A 19120-nucleotide genomic window follows, 5' to 3' on the forward strand; every position below is an offset into this window, starting at 1 on the left:
TTCAAACGCTAAACCCTTTAAACAATGACAGAATTCCAAGAAAGAAAAGCAGCATATGAACAGCATGTTTGTGTTTACAATGTCACTTACGACTTACTGTATATATAAGAGACAAAATATAAATTCAAACAAACAAAATTTACTCCATAACTCATTCTTTCCAGAGCTCTAGATCTTTAAAACATAACTCTTTCTATGTTTAAACATATGCTGCTCTTCCTCTTCTCTTCCTCTGTGTGTGTGGTCAGATCCGGAGCATCCAGATTCTGCCTGTGGACTATGAGATCGAGTACATCTGCAGAGGGAACAGGGTCATCGTGGGGCCGAAAGTGCGGAAGTGTTTGCCCAACGGCACGTGGACAGACATGAACCTGCACAGCAGCTGCCGTAAGCCACACCCCCGACTGTGACCAAAGAACCTGATTTTTATTGTGTTCAAAATCGTGAAAAACAAAACAAATTCATTTCAAACAGTTTGCAGTGGTTCAGAAAAGTGCAGTGTTAAAATTAACTCTCACAGAATCAATTTGAATATTTTCTCAGGGTTCATGATCAATTCTAGAGTTAATTTAACATGTTTGGAAAATGTTAATTAAGTAACATTTAACCCAAAATAAATTATATTATATTAATGTTTTGAGAGTAAACAGATAACACTTTGTTGGGTTATCTTGATTTAGCTAAACAACACACAGAGTTGTTTTATTTTGACACTTTATTTTAGTTAATTTAAGATGAAATTATGAACAAAACTGGTTCAAACTGGTCTTCTCTGGCAGGAGTTTGAAGTCGTAGGTGGGAGGAGCCAAATAAACACTAAGGGAAGTTGAATTAACACTTGGAAGGGTTGAATTAACTTCAACCATATCAACTCTGGAAAATAATCCCAACTCAAACCCCTTTTTAACCTTCAAATAGTTAAAATCACACGTTTTGTGTTAAAAACAACTTTCACAATGAAACAATTAAAACAATATTTCACCCTGGGATTTTGACCCTCTGGTTTTTGCTGTGTACCGTTCAGAGCATCCTAATAATTTATTCAATGAGTTTATAAACACTTTTCACAACTTTAAGACACCAGAGCACAGTTTCAATGTCACAGTAATGCTAACAACTGGAATGTTAACAGTGCACTTCCTTCTAGATACAAACAGATACTGAAATTAGAAAAAAAACGTTTCTAGTTTCTAGTTTCTAGTTCTTTAGTTGATTTGTCATGACAGAAAAGACACTGAACTTTGTGTCAGTTTTTGTTTCATGTGGATAGGCCCAGGAACCACAGAGACACGAACCGTAAACCAGGTCAAAACATCTGCACCTGACAGCTCCACAGCAAACTCCACCTGACAATTGTGACTTGTGTCCAGCTCAGGTTCAACTCTGGAGATTTGACAGTATTATTCTAAATCTGTATTAGTATTCACTTCCTGTTCTGCGGTTTGCTCTGATCCAGCTCCGTGTTTTGGTCTGTGTTTGTGGGACCTTAAATCCTGAGTCTAAATGCATGTGAGCGTTCATCTCTGTGTGAGGGAGAAGTGTCCAATCAGAGCGCAGGGTTGGCTGTGGACCAATCACGGAGCAGGATTTAAAAGCGGGGGACACAACAGAAGAACAGCTCGTGTCTCTGTGGAGTCTTTTCATTTCACTTTTAATAAATATTATATGAAAGTTCACTTTGTTACCAAGAATTTTAGATGCAAACTAAAGCTGGGCTAAACCAGGACTAAACCAGAATTAAACCAGGTCTAAACTAGGACTACACCAGGTCTAAACCAAGAGTAAACCAGGTCTAAACCAGGACTAAACCAGGTCTAAACCAGGTCTAAACCAGTTCTAAACCAAGAGTAAACCAGATCTAAACTAGGACTAAACTTAAACCAGGTCTAAACTAGAACTAAACTAGGTCTAAACCAGGTCTAAACCAGGACTAAACCAGGACTAAACCAGGTCTAAACCAAGAGTAAACCACATCTAAACTAGGACTAAACTAGGTCTAAATCTGGTCTACATCAGGACTAAACCAGGTCTAAAACCAGGTGTAATCAGAACTAAACCAGGTCTAAACCAAGAGTAAACCAGGTCTAAACTAGGACTAAACCAGGTCTAAACCAGGACTAAACCAGGACTAATCCAACACTAAACCAGGTCTAAACTAGGACTAAACCAGGTTTAAACCAGGTCTAAACCAGGACTAAACCAGGACTAATCCAACACTAAACCAGGTCTAAAGTAGGTCTAAATCAGGTCTAAACCAGGACTAACCGAGGATTAAACCAGATCTAAACCAGGACTAAACCAGGTTTACTGGGGTAAACCATTAACACGAGAAGGTAAACCCATAAATCCATGAAGTCTTTTTTGTAACATTATCAAAATTGAACAAAACCAGAAACACTGTTCACAGACACACGTAGAATTGTCTTATTTTCAGTGTAGCACTTCCCGTTTTACCACATGACATCACAAGGTGGAACAGAGTGTTTTCTGTTTGGGAGAAGAACTCAGCCTAAATGTGCAGGTTTGTGTGTTAAACATGTGAATGAAACAAAACACAACTCCAGGTCTGTTTGTGATGAGGAAAAGACGGAACATAGAGTAATAAAACCATCTCATTTTCCACAGTCCTGGTTTAGTCCTGGTTTAGACCTGGTTTAGTCCTAGTTTAGTCCTGGTTTTGTCCTAGTTTAGTCCTGGTTTAGACCTGGTTTAGACCTGGTTTAGTCCTTTTTAGTCCTGTTTAGTCCTGTTTTAGTCCTGGTTCAGTCCTGGTTTAGTCCTGGTTCAGACCTGGTTTAGACCTGGTTCAGTCCTGTTTTAGTCCTGGTTTAGTCCTGGTTCAGGCCTAGTTTAGTCCTGGTTCAGTCCTGTTTTAGTCCTGGTTTAGTCCTGGTTCAGGCCTAGTTTAGTCCTGGTTCAGTCCTGTTTTAGTCCTGGTTTAGTCCTGGTTCAGACCTGGTTTAGACCTGGTTCAGTCCTGTTTTAGTCCTGGTTTAGTCCTGGTTCAGGCCTAGTTTAGTCCTGGTTCAGTCCTGTTTTAGTCCTGGTTCAGGCCTAGTTTAGTCCTGGTTCAGTCCTGTTTTAGTCCTGATTTTGTTTGGATCGTTTTCTCTTCACGATCAGAGTGTTTTTCTCTTGTCCCACTTTTGTGTTTCTGGCGCCGCATTTAACGAAGCGTCCTCCAGGGGGCAACGCGTAAACAAAACATCAAACACATCTGCACTTTTAACGAAGGAAGAATAATGAGACCCTCTGCTCCTGTCTGCTCCTGTCTGCTCCTGTCTGCTCCTGTCGGCTCCTGTCAGCTCCTGTCTGTTGAATTATTTTCTTGTGAATCAAAATGATTTTCTAACAGCTGTTTGTGGAAAAAAAATTAATTATTTCAAATGAACCAAGGACAACTCCAAGGACAAAACTAAGACTAAACCAGGACTAAACCAGGTCTAAACCAGGTCTAAATCAGGTCTAAACCAGGTCTAAACCAGGTCTAAACCAGGTCTAAACTAGGACTAAACCAGTTCTAAACCAGGACTAAACCAGGGCTGAACCAGGACTAAACAATTTCCAAACCAGGAGTAATAATGTAATAATGTCATATTTTATCACACTGTTAAACTTAAACCTGACAGTTGCTGGTTCAGTCCCAGTCCGGTCAGTGCATATAATCATTTTGTCATTTGGCAAGACACTCCCCTTGTTTTGGTTCAAAGGCTCCAGTGAAAAAGTGAAGTTAAGTCTTGAGTGTTGAGTCCATCTGCTGTGTGTGTGTGTGTGTGTGTGTGCGTGTGTGTATATATATATATATATATATATATATATATATATATATATATATACGTGTGTGTGTGTGTGTGTGTATATATATATATATACGTGTGTGTGTCCGTGCGTGTGTGTGTGTTTGTGTTTACGCTCACAGAGGGAGGAGGATTTTTGCTAAAAATAACTCACTAGGTCCACAACAGTTAGTATCTGATTTCTAATGAGAAACCACAGGGAGTTTAACACAGGACTAAACCAGAACTAAACCAGGACTAAATCAGGACTAAACCAGGACTAAACCAGGACTAAACCAGAAATAAACCAGGATTAAACCAGGACTAAACCAGGTCTAAACCAGGACTAAATCAGGACTATAACAGGACTCTAACAGGATTAAACCAGGACTAAACCAGGACTAAACCAGGACTAAATCAGGACTGAAACAGTATTAAACTGAGTATTAAAGCAGGTTTAAACCATAAAAAGCTGAAACAGAAGCAGTGAAGCTGGAGTGTGTGTCAGTGGAGTTTCTTGTGTTTCTTCAGTGAGATGATTTCTTTCAGTATTTGTGAGTTCACAAACTCAGGAGAATCCATCCTGGAGTTATTCCATGAAGTGAGCTAAAGTGAAAGTCGGGCTTATTTGGGCGATCCAGGCTTGTCAAAGCCTGAGCTCTGTTCCACCAACCTGTGGCTCCTCTCGTTTAATCAGATCATTAAAAGGTCACGTTTTGAGCCCATTTTCTGTGATGTTGTTGCTCTATTGCTCTGGCCTTCCCAGAGTCTCCACGAGCACAAAGTGCAGCTTGAAGTTTAGGCCTGAGTTTAGCTTTGGTCAGACTCAGGATTATTTCTGTCATGGGATGAGTTGAGGCTTAAACTGGAGAAGGTGCTAGATTCAGCTCAGGATTTCAGGATAAACCTGGACTTGTTAAGTCACTTTGATGGAACATACCCCCGTGTACTGCTCCAGTCTCTGTGCCTGAGCTCAAACACCTGCAGGATCTGACCAACCACAGAGCAGCATTGTGGTTTGGGGTGGAGCCAAAGGTGACACGCCCAAATGAACCAAAACAAACCTGTACTTGAGCCTATTCAGTCATATAAAAATATATATATGTTCAGTTTATGAAAAACATACAGAGGAAGAGCTTTGTGCGTTTGTGGAGGGAAAGATGTCTGTGTTTTTCTCTCAACTGGATTTAACTCAAGTTTGATTTACTTTAATCAAACAAATACTTTAACTCTGCCAATCAGCTCTGTGCACTGTGGCTTCTGCTCTGCTGTGAAGTCTTGTATCATTTTATACTAATATTTGTCTCTGTCTCTTCCCCCTTCCCTTTCCCTCCTCTCCTCTTCCTCCTCTTCCTCCTCTTCCTCCTCTTCCTCTCTTCCTCCTCTCTCTCCTCTTTCCTCCTCTTCCTCCTCTTCCTCCTCTTCCTCCTCTCCTGCTGTCAGTGCTGGTGTGCCCGCGGGTCTGGACGTCTCTGGAGAATGGCCGTGTGTCCGTGTCTCCCCCGGGTCTCACAGAGGGCCCGGTGCTGCCCCCCTCTGGCCCCCCGGTGGAAGGCACAGTGCTGCACTACAGCTGTCATGCCGGCTTCATCCTGGAGGGGCGCAACTCCAGCCTCTGCACCAAACTGGGCAAATGGGACGCACCCAAACCCACGTGTCTGTGTGAGTACTGCCGAGCGCCAGCAGAGGGCAGCAGTCTGACCATAACACATCATTTTAAAGAGTCACTAAACACTAAAATCACTTTTCTTTCCCCTGCTGATCATCTGTGTGAATGGCTCTAAATTAGAAGTGCTTCTCTATCTCTGGCCTTATTTTGGCATTTTAGTGCATATTTGTTTAAAATCAGACTATCGGGTCGTGTTTAGGCTCTGTAGGATCAACTATGATCAGGACATTTTAATTTTTGGCTTATACTAACGACCGCCGGTGAGTCAGATGCAGGTTATTACATGATGAGAACAGACACTGGCGTCTACAGGCGGGACGTGAGGAGCTCCTCTCATCCGCCTCTCAGTGGCCTGTGCTTATTGGCTCATGGGCACAAAAATAATTTTCTCTTCCACATTTACTTCCTCAGTCCAGGCGAGCTCCTCCCCCCTGTGTGACGTCTGTAACATGCACGGTGTGGAGCCTTTGGACCAATCAGAGCGAGAGCTGCTAGAGTGGAGCGAGCGCGGCTCAGAGCGGCGAGGCTCAGTCTGACAAAGATCACTTTTAGACGCTTTGAGGATTTAAACTTTTTTTAAAGTTTTAAATGCACTGTTAAAATGCACTGTGCTCTGTGGGAGAATTCTGTCTGGGAGCTGCAGTACCTGGAGCAGCCACTAGTCGGAGTGGTGTTGGGACAGAGGGGAGGGGCTTATCCAGTTTTAATTATAGATCCATGGTTCCAAAGAGGAAGTGAACATGGCTGCGCTTCCAGCTCCATCAATTTTGGCTCCAATCACTTTATATTGAACAAAATGCTGCCGCTCTCTCTGCACCTGCTGCACTGAGCCTCTTCATTTTGACTAATAATAAATAAAAATAAATCAAGTCTTATTCCTCATGTGGAATTCGGCTCCATATTTTCTCCCGCTGAAAGCTCTGGTGACGTCACACTCTTAGTCACTTGTGTACACGGCACAGTCTGTGGTGCGACCCGACGATTGTGCACAGCAGAGCTCTTCTCCTACACTTGTACCATGTGACCGCTCGGACCAATCAGAGCGAGAGGAGCTGGAGCAGAGCCGTTACAAAACTGTTTTTAGACAAATGAAGGATTTAGAGCTTAGAAAAAAAGTTCATGATTAGAAAATAGGTACAAATTGGGACAAGATCTGACCTTTGTGAAAGCTGTAGATCTATACCAGTCCCTGCCAGTCCCTGCCAGTCCCTGCCAGTCCCTGTCAGCTGAACACATTTCTCTGTATGTGATGGAAAAATGTTTTCTGGGCTGGAGGGGATTTTGTCGCTGCAGTACCACACACTGGCCACTAGTCCAACTCACAACCATCACCACCATCTATTCACATTTACTGAATGAAATATTTTTTAGACCTGATTTAGTCCTTGCTCAGTCCTGTTTTAGTCTTGGTTTTGACCTGGTTTAATCCTGGTTTAGTCCAGATTTAGCCCTGGTTTAGTCCTGATTTAGCCCTGGTTTAGTCCTGTCCTTTTAGTCCTGTTTTAGTCCTGGTTTAGTCCTGTTTTAGCCCTGGTTTAGTCCTGGTTTAGTCCTGATTTAGCCCTGGTTTTGTCCTGTTTTAGCCCTGGTTTAGTCCTGTTTTAGTCCTGGTTTAGTCCTGGTTTAGTCCTGTTTTAGTCCTGTTTTAGTCCTGTTTTAGTCCTGGTTTAGTCCTGTTTTAGCCCTGGTTTAGTCCTGGTTTAGTCCTGTTTTAGTCCTGGTTTAGTCCTGTTTTAGTCCTGGTTTTGACCTGGTTTAATACTGTTTTAGTCCTGTTTTAGTCCTGGTTTAGTCCTGTTTTAGTCCTGGTTTAGTCCTGTTTTAGTCCTGGTTTAGTCCTGTTTTAGTCCTGGATTTGACCTGGTTTAATACTGTTTTAGTCCTGTTTTAGTCCTGGTTTAATCCTGGTTTAGCCCTGTTTTTTTTTTTTTTTAACTCAAGATTTTACTAAATAATTACTTTAGTTTAAGTTGACAAAAAATTTGATGCTAATTTATTCAACAAAGTCCACAATTTTAGTTTTTTAGTTTTAGTCAACTCAAAATATTAGAAAATATCTGATCTTTTTAAATTTTAGTGAATGTCTCATGGGACATGTACAAACATGGTTCTTGTTGGAGGGTCCACCACCTGCTTGTTTGCCTGGAATGTTCCACACTGTGACATTACATTTATCTGTTTCCCTGGAGATAGGTTACGGGTCAGATCCGTGGAGAGACAAGTCTGCTTACAATAAGAACGCATGATTTTGAAGGTATTTTTGAGGAATAAAACACAAATACAAGATAAATCATTCTAATGCCATACTGCGCAACATTCCAGGGAACGCAAACCCATCACCATGGAGACAAGCAGAAAAGTTACACAGTGCACCTTTAAGTATACATTGCTTAAACTTTAGTAGAAGTTCCGTTTGTTTGTTTGTGTTGTAAAGGTCATGTGTAATTCGTCTCGTCTTCACTGTTGCATCATCTTGTGCTGTTCCCGTCTCTGAAATTCGTTTCCAAACCTAAAAAACATAATTTGAAAATAATCTCCTGCACCTGCTCGGCAAAAAGCGTTGCTAAGAGACCAGCGATCCGACCAATCACAGCTCAGTGCTCCTAACCAGAGTTTTACACCAAAATATGCCAATTACTTTTTCCCTACAATATCTTTTTGTGAAATCTTCGATCAGGCGTGTTCTGCAGCGTGGCCTTTTCAGAGATTTGACCCGTGTTCCTCGTGTACCCGCGTCGTTAGTTTCTTCTCACTGACCCTCTGAACTTGTGTTTGGACTATTTCATGTTTGGGTCATCTTTATTCTCCTGTTTTCACCCTCACAAGTGCTCTCGCTTTGTTGTGATGATGTTTACGGCGACGTCAGCTCCACTGGACACCACAGTTTTCTAACGTGGAAGTCAACGCACTTGTTTCTTATATTATGTGGTTTTAGAAGATTATTGTGATTTAAAATGTACAAATGTTAACAAAATGTTTCACTGGTATCACAGATTTTAACTACAGAGCACACAAACGCTATATTGTGCTCACAACATCAGTGTTGGGGAGTAGCAGAGTACATGTACTGGAGTTACGTAATCAGAGTACAAATTAGATTTATTTATTTATATAAATAAATTTCACTCACTGCTGGACATTAAACCAGGTCTAAACCAAGACTAAACCAGGACTAAACCAGGACTAAAACAGGACTAAAACCAGGTCTAAACTAGGTCTAAACCAAGACTAAACCAGGACTAAACCAGGTCTAAACCAGGACTAAACCAGGACTAAAACAAGATTTAACAGGACTAAATCATGCTGTGTGGACGTGTCTCCTCTTCTTCTATCACTAATATTTTTAATTTGGTTCAGTAAAATCTGGGCTTTTTCATTTTCTTTTAGCAGACAAAACATCTTATGTTATGATTTCCTCGTCTTTGCTTCTCTACAGTAAATCAAGTAATCCAAAGTATTCAGATTACGTTACTCACTTTAAGTAATTTACCGGATTACGTTACAAACTACATTTTGGTGTATGTAATCTGTAATCTGTAGGGGAATACATTTCAAAAGTAATCTTCCCAACACTGCTCACACATCACAATATGTCACTGAACACAACTAAGTATTTGCAAAACGTGCACAGACTGAGTTTAATACAGCATCTACTGAACAAAAATCTAAGGACAAAAAAGGACAAAAATCTAAGGTTAATAATAAAACTTTTTTTAAAAATTAGGGTGGAGCAAACATGAATACACTCCCTAACAAACATTACTACATCTAGGAGTTTGTATGACCTCTGTTATTTTTAATGAGCGCTTCAAGTCTTCTCGGTGGAATGAACAAGTTGGCAACATTTGGCAGCATCAGTCTTTTTTTCCATTCTTCAACAGTGACTCTTCCAAAGTTCAAGGTTCTTTATTTGTCATTTAAGCATGAGAGAGAAACACATGACAGAACGAAATGTGCTCCCCGAGGCCCAGTGATCAAGAAAGAGATCAAAACAATAATAAAGAAGCAATATCAAAAAAGTAAGTACATCCAACAACAACATTTAGCAGTTCCAATAGACAGGTACAAGTAAAAAGTGGCAAGATAGAGAGACAGCCCAAGCAGGAAGTCTGTGTGCACTGTTCAAAAGTCTGACAGGCTCAGGAAAAAAGCTGGACCTCAGCTGAGATGTTCTGGCTTTGATGCTCCTCAGTGTCCTCCCAGAGGCCAGAGGGACAAACAGGTGGTGGTGGGAAGGGTGCGAGGGTCCCCCATGATCCTGGAGGCTCCTGCAGCGCTCCTCCAGAGACTGGATGTTGGATGGAGAGTGATGCTCAAATGGTCTCTTCACAATTCCTCAAAGATGTTCACTTGGGTTCAGATCAGGAGACAGACTTGGCCCCAGAGTCACTCTCACCCTGATCCTCTTCAGAAAGCAGCAGTGGTCTTAGATGTTTGCTTAGGGTCATTGTCATGTTGGAAAAGTGCACGACGACCAATGGTACCAAGTGATCGAAACATCTTCATTTTCAGTCTAGAACAACACATTTGTGAATTCATGATGCCATCAGTGAAATGCAGCTCCTCAACAGCAGCAGCATCATGCAGCCCACATAAGGACACTCCCCTCCATGTTTCACTGGAGGCACCTGCAGTTTGCTTTGTGTTCCTCACCTTTTGCCGTATAGTTACGAAGTCATCAGTTCCATAAAGATTGATCCTGGTCTCATCACTCCAGAGTCTAGAGTCCCAGTAGTCTTCATCTTTGTCAGTGTCTGTCCTGGTAAACTCTAGATGAGCTTTTTTGTGACTGGGCTTTAGGAGAGTCTTCCAGGACACATGTGCATGACATTCTCCTCCCTGTACAGCAGATTGTGTCACGGGAAAAGACAGTTTGACTTTCTAAATTCTTAAATAATTTCAGGGAACTTTCATACCAATTTACTTCAGCCCTTCTCATCAGAAGACTCTCCTGTTGAGGTGTTCACTTCTGTGGCCGACATGAACGTCTCTGGGAGATGGTTGCAGTTTCTTACTTCAATTTTTGAACCACTTTTGCCACAGTATTTTTACTAATAAGTAAGTTTTGCTGATCTTCTTGTAGCATTCACCTTTCTGGTGTAAAGAAATCATTTTCTTTCTCAGGTCTTGTGTCATTTCTTTTCCATGTGGTGTCATTGTTGAGAGCAGGAAATGCTTTAAGTAACACCCTTTTGTAGCCGACTGTCTGATGGACACATGTGGAATGAGTCTTTAGAGTGAAGTGTGGCTGATGCTTGTTCAGTTTCATATTTGGAGTCTAATGTCGCTTTGCTCGGACACTTTCAGTGGGTTGTACTCATTTTTGCACCACCCTAATTTGACTAAAACTGAAAATGATGTAATCTAAGTTATATTATTAATCTTAGTTTTTGTCCTGAGTTCAACAGATTCTTTATTAAACTCACTCAGTGCACATTTGTAAATATTTAGTTGTGTTCATTGACATATTGTAGAAAATGTTAGTGTTCAAAGTAGCGCTGTATGTCTTCACCTCACATGTGCATATACTTTCTGAACTTTTGTGAATTCATTAAACATGTCGACTTTCACAATAAAACAGAGACAAACCAGCACAGCACCTTATTTTTCTTTTGAAACAGTAGATTTATGAAGAAAATAGTTTTATATTTTAATTAATGACATTTTAAAACATGATTGAATATCTCCAATGACATTAAAACTAAAATAAATAATCTAGCTTTGTCACGATACTAAAATGTCAAACTCTATTTTGATCTTAAAGAATAGACTTGATACTCAACACAAAACAATCTATTTGTTTATTACACCCTGTGATTTTACACGTTTTGATGAAACTCGAGATAAAACTGTTTTTAGTTTCGATACTTGCTCAAAGGACTATCTAGTTTTGATTCTATTTCTAACATCACGTAATTCAGATTTTCTACTTTTGACAGGAGTAAAATAAACTCTGTCTACCTCTGTCTCTAAAAAACGTGCACTAGTGTTGGTTTTGAGTCTTTTTAGCTGCAAAATGCATATTATTACATTAAAGCCACAGTATGTAACTTTTAGCCAACACATAGACTAAAATAATGTTAATAATCTTTTTTTTTTTTTTTTTTTTTGCATTCAGCATTTAGCATTTTGCACTTTGCATTTTGGATGTGTTTAGTGCACTGAACAACTTTAAACATGTGCCCTTACTGTGGGTTTGCATCTCCACAAACCTGACTCCTATTTGTCCTGAAGGGGGGCCTGTCTGTTTATTCATTTATTTATTTATTCATTTTTTCCACATGCATGTCACGCCCCGCCTCCAGAAAGTTACAGACTGTGCCTTTAATGAAGAGTGATGTGTGAGTGAACACTGCCCTCTGCTGGACACAGAGAGAACGTGCACAGATTTACTTCTAAATGTTCCAGTTTAACACCAGCAGAGGAAGACAGAGACCACTGAATACACACTACCCCTTATATCCTGTGTGTCAGATGCCCTCCCGTCCTCCTGTATCCCTGTGTCAGATGCCCTCCCGTCTCCCTGTATCTCCGGGTTAGAGTTCAGGTTAAAGGATTAAGCGTCATATGTATTTAACACTTTTGTTTTTCTGTTTTTCTCTCTGCTGCAGACGACAGAAACTACACAGGTAAGAACTACATTATATTCATTCTTTTGGCTTTGATAAAAAATATATATATATATTTTTAAAACAATGCTGAAGTTTTTGACTAAAATATGTGTGTGGCGCGTCTCACACAGCAGAGGGCAGCAGAGAGCCGTGAAAAGTTTTCCTTGTAATATGTTCTTTTTTTTAACGTTTGAGTCAAATCAGCTCCTCTGTCGCTCTGTTTTACTTCTAATTTAGTCCTATAGCTGGTTAAGTACTAGTTAAGTTCCTGTTTAGTCTTGTTTTAGTCTTAGTCCTGGTGTAGTCCTGGTTTAGTCCTTGTTCAGTCCTGTGTTAGTCCTAATTTAGACCTGATTTAGCTCAGGTTTAGTCCTGGTTTAGACCTTAGTCCTAGTTCTCCTTTAGTCCTCCTTTAGTCCTGGTTTAGTCTAGCTTTAGTCCTGTCTTAGTCCTGTTTTAGACATGTTTTAGTCCTGGTTTAATCCTGGTTTAGTTCCAAGTTTAGACCTGCTTTAGTCCTGGTTTAGTCCTGCTTTAGTCCTGTTTTAGTCCTGTTTTAGTCCTGTTTTAGTCCTGCTTTAGTCCTGGTTTAATCCTGATTTAGTTCCAGGTTTAGACTTGCTTTAGTCCTGGTTTAATCCTGATTTAGTTCCAGGTTTAGACTTGCTTTAGTCCTAGTTTAGTCCTGCTTTAGTCCTGGTTTAATCTAGCTTTAGTCCTGGTTTAGTCCTGTTTTAGTCCTGTTTTAGTCCTGGTTTAATCCTGGTTTAGTTCCTGCTTTAGTCCTGGCTTAGTCCTGCTTTAGTCCTAGTCCTGCTTTAGTTCTGCTTTAGTCCTGGTTTAGTCCTAGTCCTGCTTTAGTCCTCCTTTAGACCTGCTTTAGTCCTGCTTTAGTCCTGCTTTAGTCCTTGCTTTAGACCTGCTTTAGACCTGCTTTAGTCCTGCTTTAGACCTGCTTTAGTCCTGCTTTAGTCCTGCTTTAGTCCTCCTTTAGATCTGCTTTAGTCCTGTTTTAGTCCTGGTTCAGTTCCAGTCTCATTAAAGGTCGTCTGTGGTGCAGAGTCCCCGCGGTGCTGCTCTCAGTCTGGGGCACAGTTAACCTTTGTCGTGCTGAGCGCAGAGGGAAGCGTCTGGGGAGAGGGAGCACAGGATCTATGGCCCTATAGACTTAATGATAAACACACACTTAAACACTTAAACACTTTCACGCTCCTGTTATTTAATACTTCAACACACACAAATAATATGTTATTCAGAAAGAAGAACAAACACACTAATGATGCTTATTGTTGAAGCCATACTTGCCCTGGGGCAGACTGATGGAAGTGAGGCTGCCAGTCTGCTCCACCAGCCCCTCCCATCAGTGAACATGAGTCCTGTTTGATAGTGAGCGCTCATAGGTCCTGATGAGAGCACTTTTTTTTTTTTTTTTTTTTAAAAGGATCAGTGTCATATAGAAATCGATATCGAAATCAAATTTGACATTTTGAAACCAGCCCATTGATTTAAATTATTATGACATTATTACAAATACAATAATTACAAATACAATGAACAAACTGTAAAAGAACGATCCTGTGTCTTTTACTGAACATACGACACATGTCTTTATCTTTCAGTGCACTCATGCTCCTCACACACTGAACACAAACTAGACCAGAACTCCAGGTCTTTGTCAGACCTGGTTTAGTCTTAGTTTAGTCCTGGTTTAGTCCTGGTTTAGTCCTGGTTTAGTCCTGGTTTAGTCCTAATTTAGTCCTGGTTCAGTCTTGGTTTAGTCCTGGTTTAGTCCTGGTTTAGTCCTGGTTTAGCCCTGGTTTAGTCCTGGTTTAGTCCTGGTTTAGTCCTAATTTAGTCCTGGTTCAGTCTTGGTTTAGCCCTGGTTTAGTCCTGGTTTAGTCCTGGTTTAGTCCTGCTTTAGCCCTGGTTTAGTCCTGGTTTAGTCCTAATTTAGTCCTGGTTCAGTCTTGGTTTAGTCCTGGTTTAGTCCTGGTTTAGTCCTGGTTTAGTCCTGGTTCAGTCTTGTTTTTTTCCTGGTTTAGTCCTGTTTTAATCCTGTTTTAGTTCTGTTCAGTCCTGGTTTTAGTACTGGTTAAATCCCAAATTTTATTGTCCTGTTTAGTCTGGTTCAGTCCTGGTTCAATCCTGGTTCAGTCCTGGTTCAGTCCTGGTTCAGACCTGGTTCAGTCCTGGTTACCTGGTTCTGGTTCAGTCCTGGTTCAGTCCTGGTTCAGTCCTGTTCAGTCCTGGTTCAGTCCTGGTTCAGTTCCTGGTTCAGTCCTGGTTCAGTCCTGGTTCAGTCCTGGTTCAGAGTCCTGGTTCAGACCTGGTTCAGTCCTGGTTCAGTCCTGGTTCAGTCCTGGTTCAGACCTGGTTCAGTCCTGGTTAAGACCTGGTTCAGACCTGGTTCAGTCCTGGTTCAGACCTGGTTCAGACCTGGTTCAGACGGGGCCTCAGGTCACATGTTGAGTCCTTTGAACAGTGACATTTGAGTGGAGTGAAGCGACGCCACAGTGAAAGTTCAATATGAAATATTCATGTGAAAGTCAGGAGGAGGTGTGAGGAAGAACCCACCAGGACTAAACCAGGATTAAACCAGGACTGAAACCAGGTCTGAACCAGGACTGAACCAGACTGAACCAGGACTTAAACCAGGACTAAACCAAACCAGGACTGAACCAGGACTAAACCAGGAACCAGGACTGAACCAGGACTGAACCAGGACTGAACCAGGAACCAGGACTAAACCAGGACTAAACCAGGACTAAACCAGGACTAAACCAGGACTGAAACCAGGACTGAACCAGGACTAAACCAGGTCTGAACCAGGACTAAACCAGGACTAAACCAGGACTAAACCAGGACTTGAACCAGGTCTGAACCAGGACTAAACCAGGACTAAACCAGGACTAAACCAGGAACCAGGAAACCAGGACTGAACCAGGTCTGAACCAGGACTAAACCAGGACTAAACCAGGACTAAACCAGGACTGAACCAGGACTGAACCAGGACTGAACCAGGACTGAACCAGGACTGAACCAGGACTGAACCAGGACTGAACCAGATCTGAACCAGGACTGAACTATTACTAATTTGGGATTTAACCAGTACTAAAACCAGGACTGAACAGGACTAAAACAGGATTAAAACAGGACTAAACCAGGAAAAAAACAGGACTGAACCAGGACTAAACCAGGACTGAATCAGGTCTGAACCAGGACTGAACCAGCACTAAACCAGGACTAAACCAGGACTGAATCAGGACTGAACCAGGACTAAACCAGGACTGAACCAGGACTGAACCAGGTCTGAACCAGGTCTGAACCAGGACTGAACCAGGACTGAACCAGGACTGAATCAGGACTGAATCAGGACTGAACCAGGACTAAACTAGGACTAAACCTAGAACTAAACCAGGACTAAAACTAGACTAAATCAGGACTAAAACATGACTGTTCAATAAATTTTAACTTGGACCTCAATCTAAACCAAACCAGGTCTAACGCAGGACTATACCAGGATTTAAAACTCATGACTAAAGCAGGACTAAACCAGGACTAAACCAGGACTAAACCAGGACCAAACTACTATGAACTTTGATTTAAACTGGACAAACCAAAACTAACAAACAGACTAAGGCAGAACTGAAGCAGGACTAAACCAGGACTAAATCCAAACTAACCTGGAACTCAACCAGAACTCAACCAGAACTCAACCAGGACTAAACCAGGACTGAACCAGGACTCGCCTTCACCACAGACCTTCCTTGTGTAGTAGATTTTCATATGTGTGATCCGTGAGCCTCTGCAGACCCAAACCCGAGCTGTGAAAGTCCAACAGGTTTACGCGGGAACAAAACATCCTCTCGTCTTTTACGTCCCCTCAGACAGAGATTAAACCGAGATTAAACCCGGACTAAACGGGGATAAAACGGCACGCTCAAATTAAAATCGCGTTAACGAGAATCGGCGGCCGTTCCGGTGACATGTTGATGGAGTAGTGTCATGGATTTGCTCATTAGTGAATCGTAATTAACTCTGGTCGACTGGGAAAAGTTTGGAGGAAGTTTAATATCCACACACATCATGTTACGAGCAGTGAGAACTCAGAACTAAACCAGGACTAAACCAGGACTAAACCAGGTCTAAACCAGGACTAAACCAGCACTAATCCAGGACTAAGTCGGGACTAAAGAAGGACTAAACCGAGAATAAACCAGGACTAAACCAGGTCTTAACCAGGACTAAACCAGGTCTAAATTGGGACTAAACAAGGACTAAACCAAGAATAAACCAGGACTAAACCAGAACAAAACTAGGACTAAACCAGGACTAAACCAGGTCTAAACCAAGAATAAACCAGGACTAAACCAGGTCTAAACCAAGAATAAACCAGGACTAAACCAGAACAAAACTAGGACTAAACCAGGACTAAACCAGGTCTAAACCAAGAATAAACCAGGACTAAACCAGGTCTAAACCAAGAATAAACCAGGTCTAAACCAAGAATAATCCAGGACTAAACCAAGAATAAACCAGGACTAAACCAGGTCTAAACCAGGACTGAACCAGGACTAAACTAGGACTAAACTAAGAATAAACCAGGACTAAACCAGAACTAAACCAGGTCTAAGTCGGGACTAAACAAGGACTAAACCAAGAATAAATCAGGTCTAAACCAGAACAAAACTAGGACTAAACCAAGAATAAACCAGGACTAAACCAGAACAAACACATTAAACCATGCATAAAGAACAATTTTAAGACTAAAGAAAAACTAAACCAAAACTAAACCAGGACTAAACCAAAACTAAACCAGGACTAGACCAAGACTAAACCAGGACTAAACCAGGACTAAACCAAGACTAAACCAGGACTAAACCAGAGGGCAGCAGTGAAAGACAGTGAGTTGAAACCAGAACTAACTCTGGACTAACCCGAACTATAGCAGAGTAAACTCATGTATAAACCATCCAGGACTTTATCGGAACTAAACCAACTCAGGACTGAACCAGGACTAAACCATCCATTACTTTTTAGGACTAAACCAGGACTGGACTATGTAGGACTATCCCAAGACTTAAGCGAGACTAAATCAGGACTAGAGCAGAGAAAACCCAGGACTAAACCAGGACTGAACCAGGACTGAACCAGGACTACACCATGTATACTGTCTGAGGACTAAACCAAGACTGAACCAGGTCTAAACCAGAACTAAACCAGAACTAAACCAGGACTAAAGCAGGACTAAACCAGGACTAAACCAGGACTAAATCTCCAGATGGTCTGTCATATTTGTTTTCACCAGTAGAGGGCACCACCAACTCAACAGACACTATAAAACCTGCATTACGTAACACCAGGGGGCAGGTTTACACTTCAGTTTGTGTTGAGTCCAAAATAAAACATTTTATTTGCAAAGCCACGTCTTAAAAACATGACAAACAGAACCAGTTCATTGTAAAGCATTTGTCGTGGTCCATAGTTCTTCCTCACTTCAGAACATACTCATTACTCACCACGAGGAGTTTCTAAGAGCTTTTCACAGCTTTCAGACACCAGAGCGGAGTTTTGTCACCACAGTGAGTCTCACAACAACCAGCATGCTAACGCGCACTTCTTGTTATGCTTCATAAGATTATTTTGACCTGAGGATCTGCTTATTCAATCCAATCCAATTTTATTTGTGTGGTACATTTTACCAACACAAAGTCTCACATGTAAATGAACACATTAAATAAAATAAAGAATAAAATAAATAAATAAATAAATAAATAAGTGAGTCGAAGACAGTCAGAGGAGCCCCAGTGTCGCCCCAGAGTCACCCCAGAGTCACCCCAGAGTCACCCCAGAGTCACCCCAGAGTCACCCCAGTGTCACCACAGAGTCACCCCAGAGTCACCGCAGGGTCACTCCAGATTCATCCCAGGGTCGCCCCAGAGTCACCCCAGAGTCACCCCAGTGTCACCCCAGTGTCACCACAGAGTCACCCCAGTGTCACCCCAGTGTCGCTCCAGAGTCACCACAGAGTCACCACAGAGTCACCCCAGGGTCACTCCAGGGTTACCCCAGAGTCACTCCAGGGTCAGTGCACTGTGATGTGATCAAGTGATCATCATGTACTGTGATGTGGTATCATCAAATGTACTACAGTAATATACAGTAGATGTAGATGTAACAATAACTGAAATATCATGATACTGTATCGTCTCACAATAATATCGTGGGCTGTCACAATATATCGAATAACAAGTTATTTTGTTTAAATGCAGGTTTTACAATAGCAACATTTTATAAACATCAGAAACTACATATCCCATGATTCATTTCAGTGCAGACAACATGAAGAAATATGTTTTTTACTTGAATTCTTGGGATTATGACGGAAATAATTCACATCAAAATCTCAAGGTATTTTAAAATAAAAAAGAGCCCCATCTATAATTATATCAGCCTCTTCAAAATATCTCACTAAATATCGTACCGTGAGATGCATATCGTGATAATATCGTACAGTGAGATTTGGACTTATTGTCACATTCTAGGAATGTGACAATAAATGTTGCACCAAAATGATGGTCAAATCATTTTATAATGTCAGTCTTCTTATTTTGTATAATATCGTAATATCGTGAGGCTCTGCACCATAGCGTTCCCACGATATCGCAATAAATATCATACCGTGACGTTCATACCGTGACAATATTGTATCGTGAGACTTGGAAATCATTACACCCCTAATATACAGTACAATACAGTTATATACAGTATAATACAGTACAGTGCAGTACAATACAGTACAACAGAAGGAACTACATAGAACATAATCCTTCTATTTCAGTGCAGACGACTTGACAAAATAACTGTTGTCAAACACTTTTAAATCTGAATTCTTTATATTCTGACTGTATAATTCACACTCTAGTCAAGACATTTAAAAAGGAAAAAAATAGCATTTCTATTATATATATAAATACATATAAATACACATATACCATGACTATTTACATTCAATTTAGTTTAAAATTCAGATAAATTGCAAAAATCTAAACTATATTTGGTAC

General features: G+C 41.1%; 1 protein-coding gene across 1 annotated transcript in view; it reads left to right on the plus strand.

The window, feature by feature from the left end:
* Positions 1 to 350: 350 nt before the first annotated feature.
* Positions 351 to 19120, plus strand: part of gabbr1a (gamma-aminobutyric acid (GABA) B receptor, 1a) — a 62088-nt gene continuing 43318 nt past the window's right edge. The window contains 3 exon segments of the mRNA XM_055164028.1: positions 351 to 387; positions 5220 to 5438; positions 12057 to 12074. Coding sequence (XP_055020003.1) covers positions 366 to 387; positions 5220 to 5438; positions 12057 to 12074 — 259 coding nt within the window. The 5' untranslated portion in view covers positions 351 to 365.

This window comes from Boleophthalmus pectinirostris, unplaced genomic scaffold, assembly GCF_026225935.1.
Source record: "Boleophthalmus pectinirostris isolate CB_2022bp ecotype Guang Dong unplaced genomic scaffold, ASM2622593v1 HiC_scaffold_6, whole genome shotgun sequence".
Lineage (NCBI taxonomy): Eukaryota > Metazoa > Chordata > Actinopteri > Gobiiformes > Gobiidae > Boleophthalmus > Boleophthalmus pectinirostris.